This window comes from Hypanus sabinus, chromosome 5 (assembly GCF_030144855.1).
Source record: "Hypanus sabinus isolate sHypSab1 chromosome 5, sHypSab1.hap1, whole genome shotgun sequence".
Taxonomy (NCBI): Eukaryota; Metazoa; Chordata; class Chondrichthyes; order Myliobatiformes; family Dasyatidae; genus Hypanus; species Hypanus sabinus.
This window is the reverse complement of record NC_082710.1, coordinates 159561556-159586684: the sequence shown is the minus strand read 5'-3', so window position 1 is coordinate 159586684 and position 25129 is coordinate 159561556. Positions and strand designations below refer to the sequence as shown.

The 25129-nt window shown below is 44.5% G+C and overlaps 1 protein-coding gene across 1 annotated transcript; it reads right to left on the bottom strand.

The window, feature by feature from the left end:
• Positions 1–1185: 1185 nt before the first annotated feature.
• LOC132394499 (E3 ubiquitin-protein ligase TRIM39-like) lies at positions 1186–24420 on the bottom strand. Its single transcript, XM_059970737.1, has 6 exons — positions 23927–24420; positions 9760–9855; positions 8393–8626; positions 8282–8304; positions 7590–7702; positions 1186–5210 (listed from the first exon to the last, which is right to left on the bottom strand). Exons 1-6 carry the CDS (start codon positions 24335–24337, stop codon positions 4624–4626), a joined length of 1464 nt encoding a protein of 487 aa, XP_059826720.1. The 5' UTR covers positions 24338–24420; the 3' UTR covers positions 1186–4623.
• Positions 24421–25129: the final 709 nt, after the last annotated feature.

Sequence of the window (25129 nt, the reverse complement as noted above, 5' to 3'; positions counted from 1 at the left end):
GGGGCAAGAGGAAGAACCCGCTGCAGTCCTGGGCAGACTTCGCGAGAAGCTCGGTAACCTGGCCCCCATACCCACTTCACAGCATGGGCGGCACCCGACCTGCGTACCCAAAGACCTACGGAACTGTAAGTTTGTGTTTGTACGAAGGGGCGGGCATCGGCCACCGCTGCAGCGGCCATACGAGGGGCCATTTACGGTGCTCCGGAACAACGGGTCCACGTTCGTGCTGGACGTTGGGGGGAAGGAGGAGGTTTTCACGGTGGACCGCCTCAAGCCGGCCCATGTGGACCTGGCGCAACCGGCCGAGTTTCCGGCGCCTCGGCGCAGAGGCCGACCTCCCAAGCAGGTTCTGGCCCAGGCTGTGGACATTGGGGGGTGTATCGCCGGTTCTGGGGGGGGGTTATGTGGCGGCTCATTTCCTAGCGTATGCGAACCGACTCCGTGTCGTAATTTTAGCGCTGTTTGTAGCACACCGCTACAGGGTTGCATTTAAACCTCACTCAAAAGCTGGTTTGTTAAATGGATTACCTTGGAATTAAAATATTATTAGTAATGTGGATAAAAAATAGACTTCAAAGAGGAGAGAATGGTGCTCAATGTTTGTATTCAAATTGGTGGAAAGTAGCCTTGGCATTTACTGGCATCCATGCTGGGATCACTGCTTTGGTTACTGCAAATTAATAACATAGATCCAAATTCCTTCTGCCAGTCACAATTCGCTAACCTTTTTTTTTAAAACCTGGCATTAATCACCAAAGGCTGTAGAAACAAATAGTTACTTAATCAGCACCCATAATCTGTTATTATTGTTTTTTTGGAGATAACGTGTAGAGCAAGCCCTTCCAACTCAATGAGCCACACCTCCCAGAAATCCACCTATTTAACAGTCAACCTAATCACAGGACCATCATTTATGACCAATTAACTTACTGATGGGTACACATTTGGACTGTGGAAGGGAACCAGACCTGCCAGAGGAAACACATGCAGTCATGGGGAGAACAAATAAACTCCTTGGAACTGAACTCCAAACTCTGATGCCCTGGGCTGTAATAGTGCCTCGGTAACTGCCACACGATCATAACTTGGAATGATGTGACTAATTCTTCAGCAAGATGGTAGGAGTAAATAAATAGGAAATACTCAGGAGTGATTGTCTGTTTATAAAGTAAGAAAATAGATGTCTCAGTGAATTTATTTTATTGAGGCTTTCTGTATCAGGAGAAAGGTAGAACGCATCTATACAAAGATGTAGTATTTATTATAATCAGAGCTATAGTAAAGAATTGGCCATTCAAAAATACCACTCTGGGTTGATGCTTATATTCAGGGGCCACTTTATTATGTACATCTGTACATTTGTCCATTAACACAAATGTCAAATCATGTGACAGCAATTCAATGCATAAGATCATGAAGGCAATGATCAAGATCTTCATTTGCTGTTCAGATCAGAATAAACTTTCGAATGAAGAAGAAATGTGATCTAAGTAATTGACTGTGGAATGATTGGTGTGTTTAGAGTATCTCACTGATCTCCAAAGATTTTCACACACAACACTCTGTATAGTTTACCAAAAAAGGTGTAAAAACAAAAACAATCCACCGAGTAGCAGTTTTGTCAGTGAAAATGCCTTGTTAAAGACAGAAGCCAGAGGAGAATAGTCAAGCTGATGGGAAGACGAAGGCAATTCAAATAAACACACATTGCAACAGTGGTGTGCAGAAGTGCATCTCTGAACAAAAAACACATTGAACCAAAGTGGATGGGTGACTAATTTAAGGGCTACGTAAGGATGTACTTAAAATGGCTACTGAGTGTACGTCCGTGGTCTCCTGCTGCTATTCTGAATGTATAGTCCGCAAAGCATCATTCATTTCTGTAAACTTGCAGTGCAAGTATTAGTCAGAGTTATTTTATCATTCTGGCTACATTTTAAAAAGAAGTTATCAGCTTGGAAGTGCTGTGTAAGTGCTGCTGTAGTGATTCTTTTTTTGCATTGGTGTTTACTTGCTAACAAACACACCATCCCTTTGAGATGGTGTTTCCTGGGTGTCAGATGTGTCATAAGTCAGGTGTTGAATCAGGACCCAACTGCAGGACAGACATTGAAGTCCTGCAAACAGGACTAAACGGAACCCAAGGATGGGACGGGATGCAGCCGAGGCAAAGGAAGCAGGACCAGAACGAGGGACTGGGAACAAGGAGCCTGGGGTGGACTCCAAGCCCGAGACTGGACAAGAACCCAGAACCTGGGTCTTGCCTCGGGCTCAGACCCCCAAACCCAGGCAAGGACGTGATGAGGCTTGAGGCTTGGGTCGAGGCTGCAGTCCTGGAGCTTGGGGAACTTGGAGGCTAGAGCTAGGGGCAGACTAGGAACTACACATCAACATGGAGCCGGGACTTATCCTCCAACAAGCCAGGTCTCATCTTTGACAGGACACTGACATGAGGCAGGCAGTACACAGACATAGAGCCAGGACTTACCCTCCGACAAGCCGGGTCTCATCTTTGACAGGACACTGACATGAGACAGACAGTACACAAACATAGAGCCAGGATTTATCCACCAACAAGCCAAATCTATAACTCTACACCAAGGTAGGGCAGGAACATCTGCAGGGCAACAGCAGAACAGCCTGACTTACCCCACAGGTGAGGACAAGACAAGACAGATTCCCCCCGCAGGGCAACGGCAGAACAGCCTGACTTACCCCACAGGGGCAAGGACAGGAAGAGACAAACACCAAAGTACAACGGACAGTTCCACTTCTGCACCAGGGTAGCTCCAAGTAGCCATTTCAGCCAGCAGCCTTGGCTGGCTACAGAAGCAACCAGATTCCCACCTAGCTCAGAGTGGCTGACAGTCACCCAGCTGGCCCAGGAAACAGCTGAATCCATACTGCAATGACCACTCCAACTACTACCAGCAAGGCTCCCAGAAGCCATGGTTCTCCAACACCGCCCCAAGGATGGCAATACCCTATTCTAGCCTTCCACCAGCCATCTGTGCCATGCACCTCTGACAAGACAACCCCCAACCACACTCAATTCCAGGGCCACTTATATTCCCAGTTCCAATATGAGCCTCAGGTGTTTCTGATTACGTCCAACCGCAGCAAGAGACCGCTGGAAAACCCGGAGTTCGGAGTCCGTGGACTAGACCATGGACTTCGGACTGAACCACCACAAGATACTTTGCACTGTTGTGCAGGTGAGTAGGTGAATAACCTCTGGTGGATGCCCTTGACTAATATACTGAGACCGATTTTTTAATAGTACGATGATGAAAATCAAAAAGTGTCATCTGGCACCTTCCTCTATCAACGTACCACTTCCTACTTGTAGTAAGGAAAATAGATGCTGCCTTTTCTCTATCTCCTCCTGGCTGATGTCCATTCTGGAAATTATGCTGAAGCCTGACAGATCCAATCGGATGTTCGCACACTCAGAGACAGAGCTGCGGAAAATATTCAGATCAAACATTGACATGGGATAAGGAAAAGCCTTCACCTCACTGAGCCTTGATACTCTGTAATTAATTCAAGGTTACTGACCAGATACATGGTAAATAGGATTAATACAGATAAGACACTTAATATTTTTCTCATACTCAGATGAGTAGAGGCCCTTTGTCTGTGTTGTCTGACTTAATAACTATACCATTTTTAATGTTGTATAATGTAGAGGGGCATGGTTGCACAGTGAGCAAAGCCACAACTTCCCAGCCTCTGCAATGCTGGTTCAATGACAAACCCCAGCACTTTCTGTACGAGGAATTTGCAGGTTTTTCCTGTCAATTTGTGGCTTTCCTCTGAATGCTTCTGTTTCATTCCCACAATTAGTTTAATTGACCACTGAAAATTGCTTCTACTGTGTATAAAGATGGGAAAATACACGGGAATATGGGGGAAGAATCTGGTATTATAGCGTCATGGAGTCCTGAAACTTCTCTTAAATGTTTCAAATAAACCTGCATCCATCACTTCCACTAGCAGCCAATTCTGCACTTACACCTCCCTCTGAGAGAAGCAACACGCAAAATGCTTGAGGAACTTAGCAGGCCAGGCGGCATCCATGTAAAAATGTACAGTTAACCTCCAGCCGAAGGTTCTCAGCCCAAAACGTCAAGTGTACTTTGTTTCATAGATGCTGCCAGGCCTGCTGCGTTCCTGGCTTGGATTTCCAGCATCAGCATATTTTCGCTAATTTTCCCTCTAATAGAAGTATTTTTTTCCCTCAGATTTCCCTTTTCACCCTAAAACTATGACCTCTAGTTTGACTCAATAAAACTGAGGGGAAAGAGTCTGCACTCATTCACTATCTATATCCCTCATAAATATGTAAACCACTATACGATATTTCTCATTCTCCTGCATGCCAGGTAATAAAGTCCTAACCCATTCAACCATTTCCTATCACTGAGTTTCTCAAGTTCAGAAAATATACTTGTAAATTTTCCCTGCAATTTTTTCAAGATTATTGATTTGATTAAATTGGAATACGTACTGTGTTGGTGAAAGATCTGTTTCACTGCTATAGGACTTTGATCTGCTGAACATCATGGGACTAAATGTTGAACTGTGATTCAGAGAGGGGATGGAACATTCACTGTCTTCCTTTTATGCACAGTGTTGTACATGATGACCGAGTGCTGTCAAATGACTGCACAATATTAGCGGTTCATAGTTTCGGCCAGTCAGGTTATTGCAAGGGTTGAAGATGGGGTAAAGTTTCTCATTGAAGGTGTCAGTGAAAGTGTACAGGTGGGACATCTTGTCAGCATTGTAAAAGGACACTCGACCCCCTTCATAGTCTAAGTAAACCCCCAGCTTGCAAAGTTTTCTATCAACTGGAATGACAGCATCCTGGCAGGTAGATGCTCTGTAGTCATTTTCACCAAACAAACCTATGACCCAGTAACCATGTGAAGGAATGGTTATAATGTCACCCTTCCTGTTGGCAGACTCTCTGCAGACACCAATAACCCACTGGACTTTGTGACCAAGATCCACCTCCCAGAAGTGTCGCCCAGACGTAAATCCCTGAGAGCTCAGAACACACAGGTAGACATCGAACCGGGCCGGTGGATTGAGCATGTCTTCCTCCTCATCCTGCTCTTCCTCACTTTGCTTCACACTAACCAGGTCCTGGGACAGAAGGAGCTGCCTGTTTGCAGTCTCTGGATCCAGAGTGAGATGCTCTGGGACTGGAATAAATCAGGAGAACATGTTACAATCACAAAACACCATCTGGTATGGGTAGACGAGGAGGACAAGCACAGAAGGAAAGTGTCTCATGATCCCTCAGTCATTATTAGGCAAAGGACCTAAATTAGGCCAATTGCTCATTGAGATTCTCTACCAATTAACATAGGGAAAGGAGCAGTGCAGCATGACAAAAGGCCTTAGCATCAAACATCTAACAAGCTTCTATCATGCAGAGGTTATTTATATATATAGCATACAGACAGGTTTTTCATCAGCACATGTAGCAATAATAAACAAAGTTGCCAATTTACATTCACCCCATGATTTCTGTGCTGAACTCAGTGCCAACTTAAAGTAAATCCTTTCTGCTCCTGCTTGGTCCAAAATCCTTCCATACTCTGTATTTTCATGCATCTAACAGCTGCAGTATGTTTATTTCCACCAACAACCTTGGAATCCTTTACTGGACTCTACCACACTGTGTAAAATGTTTCTGTGAAGGTGATAGATAGAAACAGCTGAAGAAGAAGGAATATGATAGGAGTGGTAGTGGTCTATGGGAGAAAGGGAAGGAGGAGGCACTAGATGCAGGCGATAGGCAGATGAGGAGGAGATAAGGGTAAGAGCCAAAATATGAGCTTCCATAAAGCAGCAGCATGATTTCCTGTTCACTCTGACCACCCATAAAGGTAAACTGCAAGAAGAATTTGTCTAACCTCTCATTATATTTTATAACCTCTATTTGAGGTGAACCTCTACAGCACCTTTTCCAAAACACTCCCATCCTTCCTATAACTAGGGCAATCAGGATTAAACACAATACTCCAAGTGTAGTCTAACCATTGTCTTGTTTAGAATAACATGCCACAATTTGTCTGTCATGTTACACTCACAAAGGACTGGGGACAGGTGCAGAGGAATGGCTGGATCCCCAGGAAGAGAAAGAAACAAGAGGTTAGACATCAGATTACCTTCATGGCCTCTGAGGAATGACTGAGTGACACTACAAGACTATTCATTCTTTCCGACAGACTGGTTCCGGCCCCAACCCTGACCCCTACCACCCCCACCAGCTTTACAGCATCTGTAGCTTTTTTTTCACTTCCAGCTCCCTCCACCAGCTTATACTCTTATATCAGCCTCCATCCATTCGCTGAGTGACTTATTGATCAAAGAGAACAATCAGCTTGACTGCCTGTTTAAAATGAAGAGGCAACTATTCAATTTCCATCACTGTGATCATCAGTGGACATTTCCATCACTGTGATCATCAATGAACATTTCCATCACTGTGATCATCAATGAACATTTCCATCACTGTGATCATCAATGGACATTTCCATCACTGTGATCATCAATGAACATTTCCATCACTGTGATCATCAATGGACATTTCCATCACTGTGATCATCAATGGACATTCCCAAACCAATGCCATTCTTTTTAGGCATGGCACATCCACCACCCTATGTCTGAAAAAGATGTCTCTCAGAACCTCATTTAAATCTTTACCTTCCCATTTAAACTCTTTATATTACCCTAACTTTAGAGCTGTATATATCCCTACCATAAGTCCATTTAACTTATCTATGCCCCTTATGATTTTTTGGTTCCATTCAAATCCCACAAGCTGCCTATCTGTTGTAGGGGCACTTTCATGTGTCTTGGGCTTGTGAGACCAGGACCTCTCCAGACCAGACAACAGCCAATGTTCTCCAACTTGGAGGCTCACCCTGGTCTTGGCCACATGGCCATTGTAGATCTTTGGGGTACTCGTATGCCCTTGCCGGTGTCTTTGTTGAAGAGGTCCTTTAAACAGTGGTGCCGTGCTAACAACATGCCCTCATGTCATTTAGCCTGCCAGCTGAAATGGATTACCACAATGTGCCACATGGATGTAAACATGAAAACTTCTGGAGGTGGATGAAGACCAGCGATGCCTGTCCACCCTATTAGGTAGGGTGCACCTGCCAAACAACAAGGGTACTACCTCTATCCAGAGCACCTACAACCTCATGATTTTACAAACATCCATAATGTCATCCCTCAGTCTCTTTCACTCCAGAGAAAACAGCTCCAGGCTATCCTGTCTTACCTTTTAACACAAACACTCCAGTCCCAGTAATATCCTTCTGAATATTTTCTACATCCTTTCCAGCTTAATGACATCCATCTTCACCCAGTCAACCAAATCTGCACACTGCATTCCTAACACAGTCTCACGGATGTCTTGGACAGTAGTAACATGGCATCTCTGCTACTATACTCAATGTCCTGGCTGGCAGATTAAATATTCAGTTGAAAGATTGAGTATTTAACACAAATAACACACTTATTCTCATAGCAAACAGAGAATAGGAGAGTCTAGTCAGTTTTACCTGGTTCAATTATTCTCCTCATGGCTTTCCACACTCTGAAAGAATGGAAGGGTTCGGTGAAGGTTTCTCTGCTCAACTCCTCTTCACCTACTCTTACTTGGTCAACAGTACATCTTGGGAAAGACATGAGATGGTGCAAACACCAGAATCAGAATTAGGTTTATTATGATTGACATATGCTGTGAAATATATTGTTTTGTGGCAGCAGTACAGTGCAAGACATAATATTTAATGCGTTAGAATAAATAAAAAGTCCAAAAGAGGTATAGTGAGGTAGTATTCATAGGTTCCTGGCCTGCTCAGACATTTGACTGTAGAGGGGAAAAACTGCTACAAAACATTGAGTATGTGTCATCAGGCTCCTTCTCCTTGATGGCAGTCACTAGAAGAGAGCATGTTGCAGATGGTGAGGATCCTTAGTGATACTTTTTTCCCATTTTTGAAGCACCTTCTCTTGAAAATGCCCTCAGTGGTGGACAGGGTTGTGCCTGTGATGGGGCTACCTGGGTCAACACTTTGCAGTCTCTTTCAGTCCTGCACATTGGGCCCTCCATACCACATGATGATGCACCCAATCAGAATGCTCTCCAAATGTACATCCATAGAAATTTATGGGGGCGGAGGTGGGTTTCTACATAGGAAACAACAACAGAATAAGTACATGGCAAGAACAGAGAATGAGATGGACGCACCTGCATAGAATGTCTTTAATGTCCTAAACAGAGAAAGACAAAGGATAGTGATTAGAATCAAGCAGACGTAGTTCTGAAATCAGCTGAACTTAGTTCCATATTACTAGCTACCTTCATCATATTGGTGTCATCACTAATCTCTAGGTGTGCTTGTATCTCGGAGATTTTGGTCTCAGTAGATGACATTTCATCCTCGATTTCCTTCACTCTCTCCTCCAGTTTCTTCAACATTTTTTTCTCATCCTCTTTTATTTGATGTCTCAAGATCTCTTCCTGCTCTTTCAGGAAATTGTGCATTCTCTCGAATTCTGCTCCAATTTCATCTGTCACTTCCTCCACCCACACCTGCAGAGAATGAGGAGGAAAAGCACAAGCAACAGCAAAGATCGACTAACTTGAAGAAGTTCTGTCACATGTTATTATGACCTGGGAAACCACAGTTTCAACAGAAGATGAGCTGGAGCTTCCATGAACTCTTTTGCGGAATCTGAAGTAAGCTGAACCCAGTAACATTTAAAATACATTCAGACAGGTACATGGATAGGAGGTTTTATATGGATTTGGGGCAAACACAGACAAATAAGACCAGTTGAGATAGGTGATGGTTGGCAAGGATGAGTTGGAGTGAAGGGCTTGTTTGTGCTGTATGATTCTATGACATTTTTCTTCCTCATAATATAATTTGTTTCTTTGGTAAGATCCAAGCATTTTGTTGATTTGCAGTGATTTCTTCCTCCTGATATCTCAGAATACATGGACACAGCAGTGCTTGACTTGCCTCCGTTAACTGGTATATTGTTGTGGTGTTGGTGCAGTGATCCCACCGTCAGACGATAGAATGGTGAAGCAACTTAGCTCTCAAGGCTCTCACTGACTCTTAAGGTGATGCTACAGAAGAGCAGGGGGATCCTTTTGCAAATCCAGATCCAGTAACTCTTCAAACACCCACTTACATATTGTGACTCATTTTGGCATATTCCAGGCTACTGGAGTACATGCTGATGGATGCACTGAAGCTTGGTGAAGCTAATGTTAAGAAGCTCTGGGACAGAACACAATCTTGGATTCTTGCACTGCCTCACATGGAGGGGTTGATCTTGATGTGGAGACCCTTGAACATTGAAAGTGATATCACTTCAGGGAACGACATGAGAGGCAATAGTGCTATGAATGTAAAACCATGGATTATTTTTTTTTGGCAGGATTTCTTTGATTTCATACAACATATATCTTCGTTATGTCTAAAGACTATTTTAAAATTCAGAAAGGCCCACATTAGGAATCTCACCATGGTGGGTTCATTGCCCAAGAACTCTTGAGCAATTAAATAATTGGATGTGGACATAACCCTGGATCTCGGCATGGATAGTAATACCAGTTAGAGCACCAAACATAGGCAGTAAATCTAGTCCTTCTACTAATGGCTAAATTCTTTGAATTAATTCACAGTAAGATCATTAAAAGTGAATTGGATTTACCTTTGGTTCCTCCAGCATTGCTTCCTCTTTCATTTTTCTTTGAGTAAGGCTCTCCATTTTCCTTTTCAGTAAATCCAAAACAGCTTCTAGTCTGCCCTGAAACATTTGGAGTTTTCAAGATGTGTAAATGATTATGGTTTGTTACATGGTCAGTGTACTGGTCAAAATATAAACAATTCAGTCTTTGTTATAGTAGTCAGCAGCGAAAGATACAATCTTGTACAGCTACACTTAATTTTTGACTAAACCTACCTTGATACCAGGATTAACACAGTTATAGCCCACCAGTGAAATATGCTCAATTGATATCTGGATATTTGCATCACTAATATACAGTACCCTTTAAATATTTAAGGGAGATATAATAGACAAACACCAGCAATCCAAAAATATTTTTATAAGTATTGGGATGTCCAATATTTTAATTATAGATAAACACTAGCAAGCACATTTACATGTACTGGTGTACCCAATAGATGTACAAAAACACACACAACCTCAAACTATCCACACAAATACTGGGTCACCCCATATATATGAACAAACACCAGGCTGGCTGACATACATGGGCAACTACATTGGCACTCAAAACAGACAAATAAACACTGGGAATATCAGTGGTATGTGATTAAAAATAAGTGGGGGAATTGATGGCAGCTGAAAGGCACTGGGAATTTTATTTATCTGCAGCTATGCTTGTGCGAGATGAGAAACTGCTAAGGGATTGCAGAAATGTGGCTCCAGGACAACTTCCATGCACCATCAGTCTACAGGCCATGGCAAAGACTTGGGCTATGTTATTATTATTCATATTATTGTATTGTGTCACTGTATGTTTCCTTTCTGTATCATAATTATATGTGTGCTGCGCATTACTGTTGGTACTGTGTTCTGTACGTTGGCCACAAAGGAACGCTCTTTTGCTTGGCTGTATTCATGTGAATGGTTCAATGGCAATTAAAATTGAACTTGAACAAAAGGTCAAATGATGTAAGAAAATAGAAAAATTTGTGGACAGATATTGAAAACACAAAATACATGAATAATTGGACATTCTATTTATACAAAGGCACTAAAATAGATACTTCATATATTCCTAAGGTATTAAGACACAGGGGAAAATTAAGACATTCCGCTGATCAAGTCTGCTTATGCATTCATTCACCACCCTCTGGCTGAAGAAGTTTATCTTCATGTCTGCTTTAAAGGGGTGTCCTTGTACTCTGAGGCTGAGCCCTTTGGTCCCAGACTCTCCCACTATTGGAAATGTCCTCCCCATGTCTACTCTATCTAGGCTTTTAGATTTTCGGCAATATTCGGTGAGTTGCAATTAGATCCCACCCCCACACAAATTCTTCTAAACTCAAGGAAGTACAGGCCCAGAGCTATCAAATGCTCCTCATATGTTATCCCCAGAATTATTCTCATAAATCTTTTCTGATGCTCTCCAATGCAAGCTTTTTATTCAGATAGTGATTCACAATACGCTAAATGTGGTCTGGCCTGCACATCACAAAGTCTCAGCATTACATTCTTGCCTTTATCTTCTGTTCTTCAGGAAATAAATGTGAATATTGCATTTGCCCACCTTACAACTGACTCAGTCTGCAAGGTAACCACTTAAGGAATTCTGCTCTTGAAATCCTAAATCCTTGTGCAACTCTGATTTCTGAATTTGCTCTTTGTTTATATAATAGTCGGTTAAACACTGAGATATGGCAGAGATGTGATTTGCAAAATAATATAAGCATCCAAGGAATTGTAAAACTGAGTAATCAGGTCAAACCCAGTCTTAAGGCAAGGAAGAAGGCATTAGAATGGGCAGCAATTACTAGATCAGAGGTGAGTTTAAAGCAGTGGTTCCCAACCTTTTTTTGGCCATGGCCCACCTAATCACCTCTAAAATCCTGATGCCCCTGTGGTAATATATAATTCTTATTATTCAAAAAGTGAACTCCTATTCTCCTGGAGGAAGCCTAAAAGACCATTAACTTGGTTTAAACAAGCTTCCAAAGAACATGACATTCATGAAAAAGAAAAATAAAAGAACCAAAGGACTGTTAAAGTTCTGAGGAAGAAATTACTAAGACATTGTAAAAAAAAGAACATTAAGTGATATTAAAATAATGATAATAATAAATAAATAAAACAATGCTGATTCGTTTCTACAGCATACAAAGACAGATACACCGTTTAAAAGAGATGACGCAATGTACACACCTTCACACCACCAAGAAACGAAAGCTACTGCAAAAAGCAGCATTGGCGCGACCTCATACGAGTTTCTTACGCGTTTGGACTTGTTCATTCGTCAATTCATTAATTAGGAAAGCCATTTGATGGTTGTAATGATGGTGATACACTATATATACAGGACATACGCAATTACACATGTACATACACACAAGTATTTTTATGTATGCATACTGTATATACACAAATGTATTAACTCACACACACACTCATACTCACTCAGACTTACTAGAAAAAATTCACTGTTAATAACTCATTCTCGAATTGCCCCCCTTAAAAATCAAATTACCCCCCTGTGGGGTGTATGCCCCACGTTGGGAACCACTGGTTTAAAGGAGTATCCCAAAGAAACAGGGGTGATGATCTTGAAGAATTTTGGAAGGCAGGAGATTTAAGTCATTTTCCCCATTCAGGTGAGGGAGAGAGGTGTTGGGACATAAATATTCAGTAAAAATGCTTCATCATATTATTCCATTGTCATTATGCAGTGTGCATATGAAAGAAGGCCAAGACCAGAGGTTGTGTAAGGCTGTAGACCCAGCCAGTGCATTACACAACCAGGAAGGGTGTGAACAGAAAGAGGAAAGTTTTTAACTCTGTGTTTTCAACCTGGTGGAAAAGTAAATCGGACTCTCTGTGGTCTTCTTGTTAACTTGCAATCCACCTCCTCTTCCCTCAGTTCCCCTGTCTCCCCACTGTCCTATTCCTCAGGATTCCTCATCTCTGTTGCACACCCACCTAATTTGAAACAACTTTGTCGATCCTTCATTGTCAGTGGATCTAAATCCAGAAACGCCCTCCCCAACAGCACATTCACAAGGAGAACAGTCGCAGATTAAGGGAGTAGCTTAGTTCCACATTCTAATGTCTACTTTGAGTCACTGAGAACTACAACACAGAAACAGGCCCAATGGCGACCCGATCATCTAACTAAGCCCATCCATTTGTACCCAGACCTCAAAACCCTTTCTAGGAGGAACATGAGGGATAATTTCTTCACTCAGACGTTAAAGTGTGGAACAAGCTACCATTGGAAATCAAGGATGTGAGTTTGATTTTAACATTTAAAAGATGCTGGATAAATGTATGGACAAGAGGGTTATTGAGGGCTATGTTCCCAGTACAGATCAATAGGACGAGCTGGAATAATAGTTTGGCAAGGAGAAGAGGGGCTGAAGGGCCAGTTCCCATGCTGGTGTACTCTATGATTCTATGATTCCAATATCACAATTGAACCTACTCAACCACTTTCACATTTTACCATTTAAATTTCCAAAATGCCTTTGGTCTGTAGGTTATTGCCACCAAATAACCCAGTGTATTGAATGCACAGCAATATGATGTCCTTTTGAGCCCGTCAAGAAACTGATAGAATTAATGCAAGAGGGCATGAATTTAATATGAGAGAGGGTAAATTCAAAGAAGATGTGCCAGCAAGATTTATTTTTCAAGAGTGGTGGGTGCCTGGAATGCTCTGCCAGAAGTTGTAAATCTGATAGAGGATTTTTAAAAACTCTTGGATAGGGATAAGGATGTGCAGAGAATGGAGGAACATGAACATAATTTAGTTTCATTAGGTGCACAAGTACTAATTTAATTAGTCTCAAGTTTCAAGATTCAAGACTGAAGCTTGCTTACTGTCATTCATCTGCACACCAGTGTAAAGGAAAATGAAACAAATTATATTCCAGATCCGATACAGGATAAAACACAATTAGCACAAAGAACATATTGTTCAAAGAATAAATACATAAGATTAACTTATCTACATAGGGCATGTATGTAAAGTGACGCTAGGTACAGGAATATCTCTACATGAAGTAACTCTGACAGGAAATGATAAGTTAGTGGTGCTGAGAGGTGTCATAGGGTTAGTTAATGGGTGGAGGTTTTGATCAGCCTGACAGCTTGGGAGAAAGTAACTATTTGTCAACTAACAGTGTGGTCCAGAAGGCCTGCTCCATAGAAGCATAGAAAACCTACAGCACAATACAGGCCCTTCGGCCCACAAAGTTGTGCCGAACATGTCCCTACCTTAGAGATTACTAGGCTTACCTATAGACCGCTATTTTACTAAGCTCTATGTACCTACTTAAAGCCTCTTAAAAGACCCTATTGAATCCGCCTCCACCACCTTTACCAGCAGCCCATTCCACGCACTTGCCGCTCTCTGAGTAAAAAATTTACTCCTGACATCTCCCCTGTACCTACTCCCCAGCACCTGTGTCCTCTTGTGGCAATCATTTCAGCCCTGGGATAAAGCCTCTGAATATCCACATGATTAATGCCTCTCATTATCTTGTACACCTCTCCACGTCACCTCTCATCCTCCGTCGCTCCAAGATGAAAAGGCTGAATTTACTCAACCTATTCTCATAAAGCATGCTCCCCAATTCAGGAAACATCCTTGTAAACCTCCTCTGCACCTTTTCTATGGCTTCCACATCCTTCCTGTAGTGAGGTGACCAGAATTGAGCACAGTACTCAAAGTGGGGTCTGACCAGGGTCCTGTATAGCTGTAACATTACCTCTTGGCTCCTAAATTCAATTCCACGATTAGATGAAGGGCAATACACCATACGCCTTCTTAACCACAGAGTCAACCTGAGTAGCTGCTTTGAGTGTCCAATGCACTCGGACCCCAAAATCACTTTGATCCTCCACACTGCCAAGAGACTTACCATTAATACTATATTCTGCCATCATATTTGACCTACTGAAATTAACCACTTCACACTCATCTGGGCTGAACTTCATCAGCCACTTCTCAGCCCAGTTTTGCATCCTATCAGTGTCCCACTGTAACCTCAGACAGCCCTCCGCACTATCCACAGCACCTCGAACCACGTGTCATCAGCTAACTTACTAACCCATCCCTCCACTTCCTCATCCAGATCATTTATAAAAATCACAAAGAGTAAGGGTCCCAGAACAGATGCCTGAGGCACTCCACTGGTGATCGTCCTCCATGCAGAACATGACCCGTTTACAACCACACTTTGCCTTCTGTGGGCAAGCCAGTTCTGGATCCACAAAGCAATGTCCACTTGGATCCCATACCTCCTCTCTTTCTCAATAAGCCTTGCATGGGGTACCTTATCAAATGCCTTGCTGAAATCCATATACACTACATCCACTGCTCTTCCTTCATCAGTGTGTTTAGTCACATCCTCAAAAAATTTAATCAGGCTCATAAGGCATGACCTGCCCTTGACAAAGTCATGCTGACTACTCCTATTCATATTATACATCCCATATGTTTATAAGTCCTGCCTCTCAGGATCTGCTCCATCAACTTACCAACCACTGAGGTAAGACTCACTGGTCTATAATTTCCTGGGCTATCTCTAATCCCTTTCTTGAACAAAGAAACAACATCCACAATGCTCCAATCCTCGGGAACCTCTCCCGTCCCCATTGATGATGCGAAGAATGTCGCCAGAGGCTCAGCAATATCCTCCCTCGCCTCCCACAGTAGCCTGGGGTACATTTCATCTGGTCCCGGTGATCTATCCAACTTGATGTTTTCCAAATCTCCAGTACATCCTCTTTCTTAATATCTACATGCTCAAGCTTTTCAGTCTGCTACAAGTCATCACTACAATCACCAAGATCCTTTTCCATAGTGAATACTTAAGAGAAGTATTCATGAAGTACCTCTGCTATTTCCTCCTGTTCCATACACACTTTCCAACTGTCAAACTTGTTAGGTCCAATTCTTTCACGTCTTATCCTCTTGCTCTTCACATACTTGTAGAATGCCTTGGGGTTTTCCTTAATTCTGCCCACCAAGGCCTTCTCATAGCCCATTCTGGCTCTCCTAATTTCCTTCTTAAGCTCCTTCCTATTAGCCTTATAATCTTCTAGATCTCTAACATTACCTAGCTCTCTGAAACTTTTGTAAGCTTTTCTTTCCTTCTTGACTAGATTTATTACAGCCTTTGTATACCATGGTTCCTGTATCATAACTTCCCTGTCTCATTGGAACGTGCCTATACAGAACTCCACACGTATTCTATGAATATTAATTTCCTGCCTGATATCCTCATAATTCCCTTACTCCAATTAAACACTTTTCTAACTTGTCTCTTCCTATCTCTCTCCAAGGCTATTGTAAAGGAGATAGAATTATAGAAGATAAAATAGTACAGCACAGTTCACACCCCTCAGCCCACAATGTTGTGCCGACCCTTAAACCCTGCCACTCATATAACCGCCCCACCTTAAATTCCTCCATATACCTGTTTAGTAGTCTCTCAAATTCACTAGTGTATCTGCCTCCAGCACTGACACAGGCACCAACCACTCTCTGAGTAAAATTCCTTCCTTTAATATCTCCCTTGAACATCCCACCCCTTACCTTAAAGCCATGTCCTCTTGTATTGAGCAGTGGTGCCCTGGGGAAGAGGCGCTGGCTGTCCACTCTGTCTATTCCTCTTAATATCTTGTATACCTCTATCATGTCTCCTCTCATCCTCCTTCTCGCCAAGAGTAAAGCCCTAGCTCCCTTAATCTCTGATCATAATGCACACTCTCTAAACCAGGCTGCACACTCGAAAATCTCCTCTGTACCCTTTCCAATGCTTCCACATCCTTCCTATAGTGAGGCGACGAGAACTGGACACAGTACTCCAAGTGTGGCCTAACCAGAGTTTTATAGAGCTGCATCATTACATCGTGACTCTTAACTCTATACCTTGACTTATGAAACCCAATACCCCTTAAGCTTTCTTAACTACCCTATCTACCTGTGAGGCAACTTTCAGGGATCTGTGGACATGTACCCCCAGATCCCTCTGCTCCTCCGCACTACCAAGTATCCTGACATTCACTTTGTACTCTGCCTTGGAGCTTGTCCTTTCAAAGTGTACCACCTCATACTTCTCTGGGCTGAACTCTATCTGCCACTTCTCAGCCCACTTCTGCATCCTATCAATGTCTCTCTGCAATCTTTGACAATCCTCTACACTATCTACACCACCACCAATCTTTGAGTCGTCTGCAAACTTGTCAACCTACCCTTCTACCCCAACATCCGGGGTGTTAATAAAAATCACAAAAATTATAGGTCCCAGAACAGATGCTTGTGGGACACCACTAGTAACAACCCTCCAATCTGAATGCACTCTCTCCTCCACGAACCTCTGCCTTCTGCAGGCAAGCTAATTCTGAATCCACCTGGCCAAAATTCCCTGCCTTCGGACTTTCTGAATAAGCCTACCATGGGGAACCTTGTCAAATGCTTTACTAAAATCCATGTAGATCACATCCACTGCACTACCCTCATCTATATGTCTGGTCACCTCCTCAAAGAACTCTATCAGACTTGTTAGGCACAATCTGCCCTTCAAAAAGCCATGTTGACTGTCCCTGATCAGACCATGATTCTCTAAATGCCCATATATCCTATCTCTAAAAATCTTTCTAACAGCTTTCCCACCACAGACGTAAGGCTCACTGGTCTATAATTACCTGGAGTATCCCAACTACCTTTTTTGAACAAGGGGACAACATTTGCCTCCCTCCAATCCCCGGTACCATTCCCGTGGACAACGAGGACATAAAGATCCTAGCCAGAGTCTCAGAAATCTCTTTCCTTGCCTCATGGAGCAGCCTCGGGCATATTACATCAGGACCCGGGGACTTATCCATCCTAATGTATTTTAACAACTCCAACACCTCCTCTCCATTAATATCAAAATGCCCTAGAACATCAACCTCACTCATAATGTCCTCACCATCATCAAGTTCCCTCTCAATGGTGAATACTGAAGAGAAGTATTCATTGAGGACCTTGCTCACTTCCACAACCTCCAGGCATATCTTCCCACCTTTATCTCTAATCGGTCCTACCTTCACTCCTGTCATCCTTTTATGATCACTATCTTCAAAATGCTCTCTCACTGGGAGATCTGACACCTGACCAGGTGCATTTCCCAATACCAGATCAAGTACAGATTCTTGCAGGCTTATCTACATACTGTGTCAAGAAACCTTCCTGTACACACCTAACAAACTCCACCCTATCCAAACCCCTTGCTCTAGGGTGATGCCAATTGATATTTGGGAAATTATAATCTCCCATCTTGACAACTCTGAATTATTTCACCTTTCCAGGATCTGTTTCCCTGTCTGCTCCTTGATATCCCTGTTACTATTGGACGGCCTATAAAAAAAAACACTCAGTAAAGTTATTGACCTCTTCCTGTTCCTAACCTCCACCCACAGAGACTGGTAGACAATCCCTCCATGATTCCCGCCTTCTCTGCAGCTGTGACACTGTCTGCTCAATGGACGCTCCCATTTTTTTTGCCTCCCTCTCTGTCCTTTCTGAAACATCTAAAACCCGGCACTTGAAGTAACCAATCCTGTCTCTGAGCCATGCAACTCTCTGTAATGGCCACCACATCATATATCGAAGTACTGATCCATGCTGTAAGCTCATCTGCTTTGTTCACAACACTCCTTGTTTTAAAATGGACACATCTCAAGCCTTCTGTCTGAGCACTTCCCTACCCTATTACCTGCCTGTCCTCCCTCTCATACTATCTACAAACTTTCACTATTTGTGAACTAATCTCTTCTTACCCAGTCTCTTCAGTTTGGTTCCCACCCCCTCAACAATTCTACTTTAAACTCTCCTCTGTAATCTTAGCAAACCTCCCCGCCAGGATATTGGTCCCCTGGGATTCAAGTGCAACCCATTCATTTTCCAATTTACTAATGTAACCGGTAGATCACTGTAGTTTTGCTGCTTACCCTGGACCCAGCTTCCTACCCATTGCCTCCGTTGGGCGAGTCCGGCCGGACTGCTGCTGCCCGGTGGTGGTTCTGCCCCCTCCTACCCATTGTCTCCGTCAGGCGGGTCCGGTCGGACTGCTGCTGCCCGGTGGTGGTTCTGCCCCTTCCACCTATTGCTCCCTAAGGGTTGTGCCCTGCACCTGCCCAGGTGTCCGCGACTGGCTCAGGCCTCCGTGTATTCCACCTGGGAGGTAGCCCTGCCCGGGATCCACGTGGCCCGCCCTAGGGACTCCTACCCTTTCCTCCCCTCGTTCCCCATGGATTGTGCCCCACACCTGCCCATGTGTGCGCGACTGGCCCAGGCCTCTGTGATCCCACCTGGGAGGCGGTCCTGCCTGGGATCCCTGCGGCCCACCATGAGGAATCTAACTGCCTGCCCCGAAATCTGGGATCCTTCTGCCCTGCCTCATCTGAACTCTGGGATCCTCCTACCCGCCCGCCATGTCTGAGCTCTGGGATCCTCCTGCCTGCCCTGCCTGGTCTGAACTCTGGGATCCTCCTGCCTGGTCTGAACTCTAGGATCCTCCTACCCGCCCGCCTGTTCTGAACTCTGGGATCCAACTGCCTGCCCTGCCTGGTCTGAGCTCTGGGATCCCCCTGCCTGGTCTGAGCTCTGGGATCCTCCTGCCTGGTCTGAGCTCTGGGATCCTCTTACCCGCCCGCCTTGTCTGAACTCTTGGATCCAGCCCCGCCTGCATTAACCCTTAAATGCCATCTGCGTCCTGCATTTGGGTCCATCTGGCCCCCGTTCCTGACAGAACGACCACCCCACGCATGGACCCAGCAACACAGGCACTGGAGGCTAGTCCCCTTTACCCTGGGGTCCTCTCTGCTCTGGATATTCCCCCCTACCCCCCCCCCCGTTCCGTCCCCTTGCCCTCCCGCCCCGCTTTGGTCGCCAGCAGGCTCCCTTGCGGGGGGGGGGGGGTTAGTGTCAGGATCCGGTCCGAGTGCTCCGGACTCCGGGTCTTGCAGCTGCCCTCCCGGCCCCTTTGAGCCTGTTAATATCATGCAGCCGGCCCTAAGGACTCCTACCCTTTCCTTCCCTCGTTTCCCACGGGTTGTGCCCCGCGGCTGGCCCAGGCCTCCGTGCTTTCCGCCTGGGAGGCGGCCCTGCCCGGGATCCCTGCGTCCTGCCGTGAGGAATCTGCCTGCCCTCCCCGAACGAACTGTGGGATCCTCCTGCCCGTCCGCCTCGTCTGAACTGTGGGATCCTCCTGCCCGTCCGCCTCGTCTGAACTGTGGGATCCTCCTGCCCGCCCGCCCTGTCTGAACTCTTGGATCCTCCTGCCCGTCCGCCTCGTCTGAACTCTCGGATCCTCCTGCCCGTCCGCCTCGTCTGAACTCTCGGATCCTCCTACCCGCCCGCCTTGTCTGAACTCTCGGATCCTCCTACCCGCCCGCCTTGTCTGAACTCTTGGATCCTCCTGCCCGTCCGCCTCGTCTGAACTGTGGGATCCTCCTGCCCGCCCGCCTTGTCTGAACTCTTGGATCCTCCTGCCCGTCCGCCTCGTCTGAACTCTCGGATCCTCCTGCCCGTCCGCCTCGTCTGAACTCTCGGATCCTCCTACCCGCCCGCCTTGTCTGAACTCTCGGATCCTCCTACCCGCCCGCCTTGTCTGAACTCTTGGATCCTCCTGCCCGTCCGCCTCGTCTGAACTGTGGGATCCTCCTGCCCGCCCGCCTTGTCTGAACTCTCGGATCCTCCTACCCGCCCGCCTTGTCTGAACTCTTGGATCCTCCTGCCCGTCCGCCTCGTCTGAACTCTCGGATCCTCCTGCCCGTCCGCCTCGTCTGAACTCTCGGATCCTCCTGCCCGTCCGCCTCGTCTGAACTCTCGGATCCTCCTATCCGCCCGCCTCGTCTGAACTGTGGAATCCTCCTACCCGCCCGCCTCGTCTGAACTCTTGGATCCAGCCCCGCCTGCATTAACTCTTAAATGCCGTTGCATCCCCATCCTGTCCTCCCCCTAGTGTCTGCGTCCTGCATTTGGGTCCATCCGGCCCCCGTTCCTGATAGTAATGTACAGAATAATGTAGGTGAACTTGCTCACAATTAAATCTTACTAGGTATGATTTTGTAGGCATCGCTGCATCACGGCTGATAGCTGGGATTTAATGTCCAAGGATACACATTGTATCGAAACAGGCATAGGGGGAGGCATTGCTCTGTTGGGGAAAGAAAATGAAATGATATCATTACAAAGAGGTGACAAAAGGTTGGAAGGTGTTGAGTGGTTATGAATAGAGCTAATGATCTGTAAGGATTAAAAGCCCCTGATGAGAGTTGTATACAGACCCCCAAACAGTAGTAAGGATGTGGTCTAAAAATTACAAAGGAAGATAAAAAAATGCATGCTAAAAAGGCAATGCTACTATAGTCATGGGGTACTTTTATTGGGAAAATCTGGTTGGTGATGGATTCTAGGAGAGGGAATTTGTAGAATGCCTATGAGATGGCTTGTTAGTGCAGCTCATAGTTGTTTCCATTAGGGGATCCCCTATTCTGGATTAGGTGCAATGAATAGAATTGAGTAGAGTACTTAAGGGAAAAGTGATTATAATATGATTGAATCACAAACAAGAAAAAAATCTGGAAACCTGAGCAACACACACAAAATGCTGGAGGAACTCATCAGGCCAAGCAGCACCTATAAAAAAATGTACAGACGACGTTTCAGGCCGAAATCCTTCGGCAGGACTCATATGATGGAATTTAATCAGAAATTTGGGAAGGTGAAGCTAAAATCAAATGTATCATTACTACAGTTGAGTAAAAGGAATTACAGAGGCATGAGAGAACATTTGGCTAGAATTGATTGGGAAAGGAACATTGGTGGGGATGATAGCTGAGCAGCAAAATCTGGAAGTTAACCATAGAACCATAGAACACTACAGCACAGTACAGGCCCTTCAGCCCTCCATGTTGTGCCGACCCATATAATCTTTAAAAATGTACTAAACCCACACCACCCCATAACCCTCCATTTTTCTTTCATCCATGTGCCTGTCCAAGAGGATCTTAAATACCCCTAATGTTTTAGCCTCCACCACCATCCCTGGCAAGTCATTCCAGGTACTCAGAACCCTCTGTGTAAAAAAAAAATTAACCATGATATCTCCCCTAAACTTCCCACCCTTAAATTTGTATACATGTCCTCTGGTGTTTGCTATTGGTGCCCTGTGAAACAGGTATTGACTATCCACCCTAACTATGCCTCTCATAATCTTGTAGACTTCTATCAAGTCCCCTCTTCTACGTTCCAAAGAGAAAAGTCCCAGCTCTGCTAACCTTACTTCATATGACTTGTTCTCTAGACCAGGCAACATCCTGCTAAATCTCCTCTGCACCCTCTCGATAGCTTTCACATCCTTCCTATAATGAGGTGACCAGAATTGAACACAATAATCTAAGTGCAATCTCACCAGAGATTTGTAGAGTTGCAACATGACCTTTCTCCTCTTGAACTCAATCCCCCTGTTAATGAAGCCTAGCATCCCATGGGCCTTCTTAACTACCCCATCAACCTGTGCAGCGACTTTGAGGGATGTATGGATTTGAACCCCAAGGTCCCTTTGTTCATCTTTGTTCTGGAAACAATTAGGAAGGCACAGGATGTATACATCCCAAAGAGGGAGAATATTCAACAGGAAAGATGACACAACTGGAGTTACCAAGAGAAGTCAAAGCCAACATAAAAGCCAAAGAGAGGGAAAATAATAGAGCAAAAATTAGCGGTCAGTTAGAGGATTTTAAAAACCAAGAGGAAATAACTAAAAAGTCACTAACAAGTTGTAGGTGGATCACAAGACTAAGCCAACCAATAATATTAAAATAGATACCAAAAGTTTCTTCAGAGAGAAAAAGTGAAAAAGAAAGATGAGACTGAATATTGGACTGGTGGAAATTGATGCTGCTGAGGTAGTAATGGGATTCAACGAAATGGTAGATGAACTGAATAAGTACTTTGCATTCCCGGTGGAAGACACCAGCAGTTTAATGGAGGTTCCAGATGTCAGGTGTCATTAAGTGTTTGAAGCTACCATAACTAGAGAGAAGGTTTTTGGGAAGCTGAGAGGTCTGAAGGTAGATAAGTTACCTGGACCAGATGGTGCACACCTAAGAATCCTGAAGGAGGTGGCTGAAGTGATCCTGGGGTTATGAGTAATAACCTTTGAAGAATCGCTTGATTCTGGAATGGTTCTGGAAGACTGGAAATTTACAAATGTCACTCCACCCTTCAAGAAGTGAGAGGGGTAGAAGAAAGGAAACTATAGGCCAGTTCGTCTGGTCTCAGTGGTTGGGAAGGTGTTGGAGTCGATTATTAATGATGAGCTCTCAGGGTACTTGAGGGTGCATGATAAAATAGATTTTCCTCAAGGGAAAATCTTGCCTGACAAAATCTGTTAGAATTCTTTGAAGAAGTAACAAGCACGATAGACAAAGGAGACTCAACTGATGTTGTGGACTTTTCAGAAGGCCTTTGTCAAAGTACCTCACATGAGGCTGCTTAACAAGTTATGACCCATGGCATCACAGGAGAGGATCTAGCATGAATAAAGCAGTGGTGAATTGGAAAATAGTGGGAATAAAGGGAGCCTCTTATGGCTGGTTGCTGGTGACTAGTGGTATGCCACAGAATTCTGCATCGGGGTTGATTCTTTCACTGTTATATGTCAATGATTTGGATTATGGCATTGATGGCTTTGTTGCAAAGTTTACAGACAATGTGAAGACGTGTAGCGGCAGATAGTTTTGAGAAAGTAGAGAGGCAACAGAAGGACATTGATTAGGAGAATGCGCAAAAAAAATGGCAGATTGAATACAGTGTTCAGGAAGTGTATGGTCTTGCAGTTTGGTAGAAGAAATGGAAGGGTTGACTACTTTCTAAATGAAGAGAAAATACAAAGAACAACTGAGGTTCAAAGGGACGGGTGTATTTGATCAGGATTCCCTAAAGGTTAATTTGCAGGTTGGTCTGCGGTGAGGAAGGCAAATGTAATGTCTTGTTTCTCTCACCAGCTTCTTCACCTCTTGACTTTTTTTCATCATTGGCTTATCTTGCCTCTCGGTCCCCATTTCCCCCTCCCATTCTCCTCTGCGGTACGTTTACCTTGTACTTCTTGGCTGCAGCCTTGACAGTGATCACGCTGTGGGTCTGGTGCTGAGAATTCCAGCAGTCCGCACAGATCAACTCCAGCTCCTCTTCGCAGAACAGTTTCAGCTTCTCGTCATGTTCGCGGCAGAACAGTTCCAGTTCCCGCTGCTTCGCCCTCACGCTCAAACGCCGGAGCTGCTCTGCGACGTTGCCCAAGGTTCGGGAGGGTCTTGTATTCCGCTGGGTGAATACTTGCTGACACTGAGGGCAGGAGACATCTCCCAGGACGTTCTCCCAAACCTGAGAGATGCAGGATCCACAGAAGCAGTGGTCACACTCTAGAGATACCGGATCGGTGAACAACTCAAAACAGAGGGGACATGTTAGCTCCTGGCATAGTCCCGCGATCAGTTTTCCGGACGCCATCGTCTAGCTTGTTTATTATCTGCTCTTCTGCTTTCAGTTTTGATTCCGGAAACATTAGTTCTTTTTCAAATTATCCCGAGGTTCAAAAAAAATCTAAAGTATTTGCATGTTTCCTCTGAGTCACCACTGAACTATGAACCGTCTGGCAGCGAACCAAGTTCGCATAGGGAATCATCGTGAAGAAAACACTACACGTCATTGTACAAATACACTGCTGGAGGCATTCAGCGGATCGAGGAGCCTCTGAGCTGGAAACCGAGTCGGAGGGAGAGGAATTGTCTGTAATTTAAACTGACAGTGTGTGCTTGAAGTGTCATGGATATAAGTGATAAACGTCTGAACCTCAGTGTACAAAATGGAGCCAAGTTCAACATATGCCAGGCAATGTCTGAAAAGTTTGTTGCACTGAGGTAGGGTGTGTGATAACAAACAGTTTGGGAGGGGCTTGTTGGGTAGGAATTTGGAGTCATTGGTAAAGGAACTGGGAGCAGCCAAAGAGAGAAATACTGAGAGGATGAGAGAGTGAGAGAACAAAAGAAAGAGAAAGAGAAGGGGGAGAAAGATGAGAGGCAAATGGAGCAAGGTGAGGGAAGAGAAGGGTGAAAGTTGGAGACAAAGGCTGGAAAAAGTTCAGGAGGCATACAAGGACTAAAATATGTTAGGTAAAGGATGGAAGAATGGGAAGAATTTGAGGAAAGGTGAATGCAGATGGAATCAGAAGGTAGGCTATATCACAACCACGGATTCGGCCGTGCAGCAGATACGGCATTTGAGTTCGTGAATATGCACGTG

Excerpts from the sequence above, each read along its gene's own strand:
- LOC132394499 (XM_059970737.1), bottom strand. The coding sequence starts at position 24,337 with ATGGCGTCCGGAAAACTGATCGCGGGACTATGCCAGGAGCTAACATGT. Across the intron at positions 8,305-8,392 it reads ATGACACCAATATGATGAAG|GACATTAAAGACATTCTATG; the intron begins GTAGCTAGTAAT and ends TTCTCTGTTTAG. Across the intron at positions 7,703-8,281 it reads ATTAAAGACATTCTATGCAG|ATGTACTGTTGACCAAGTAA; the intron begins GTGCGTCCATCT and ends GTCTTTCCCAAG.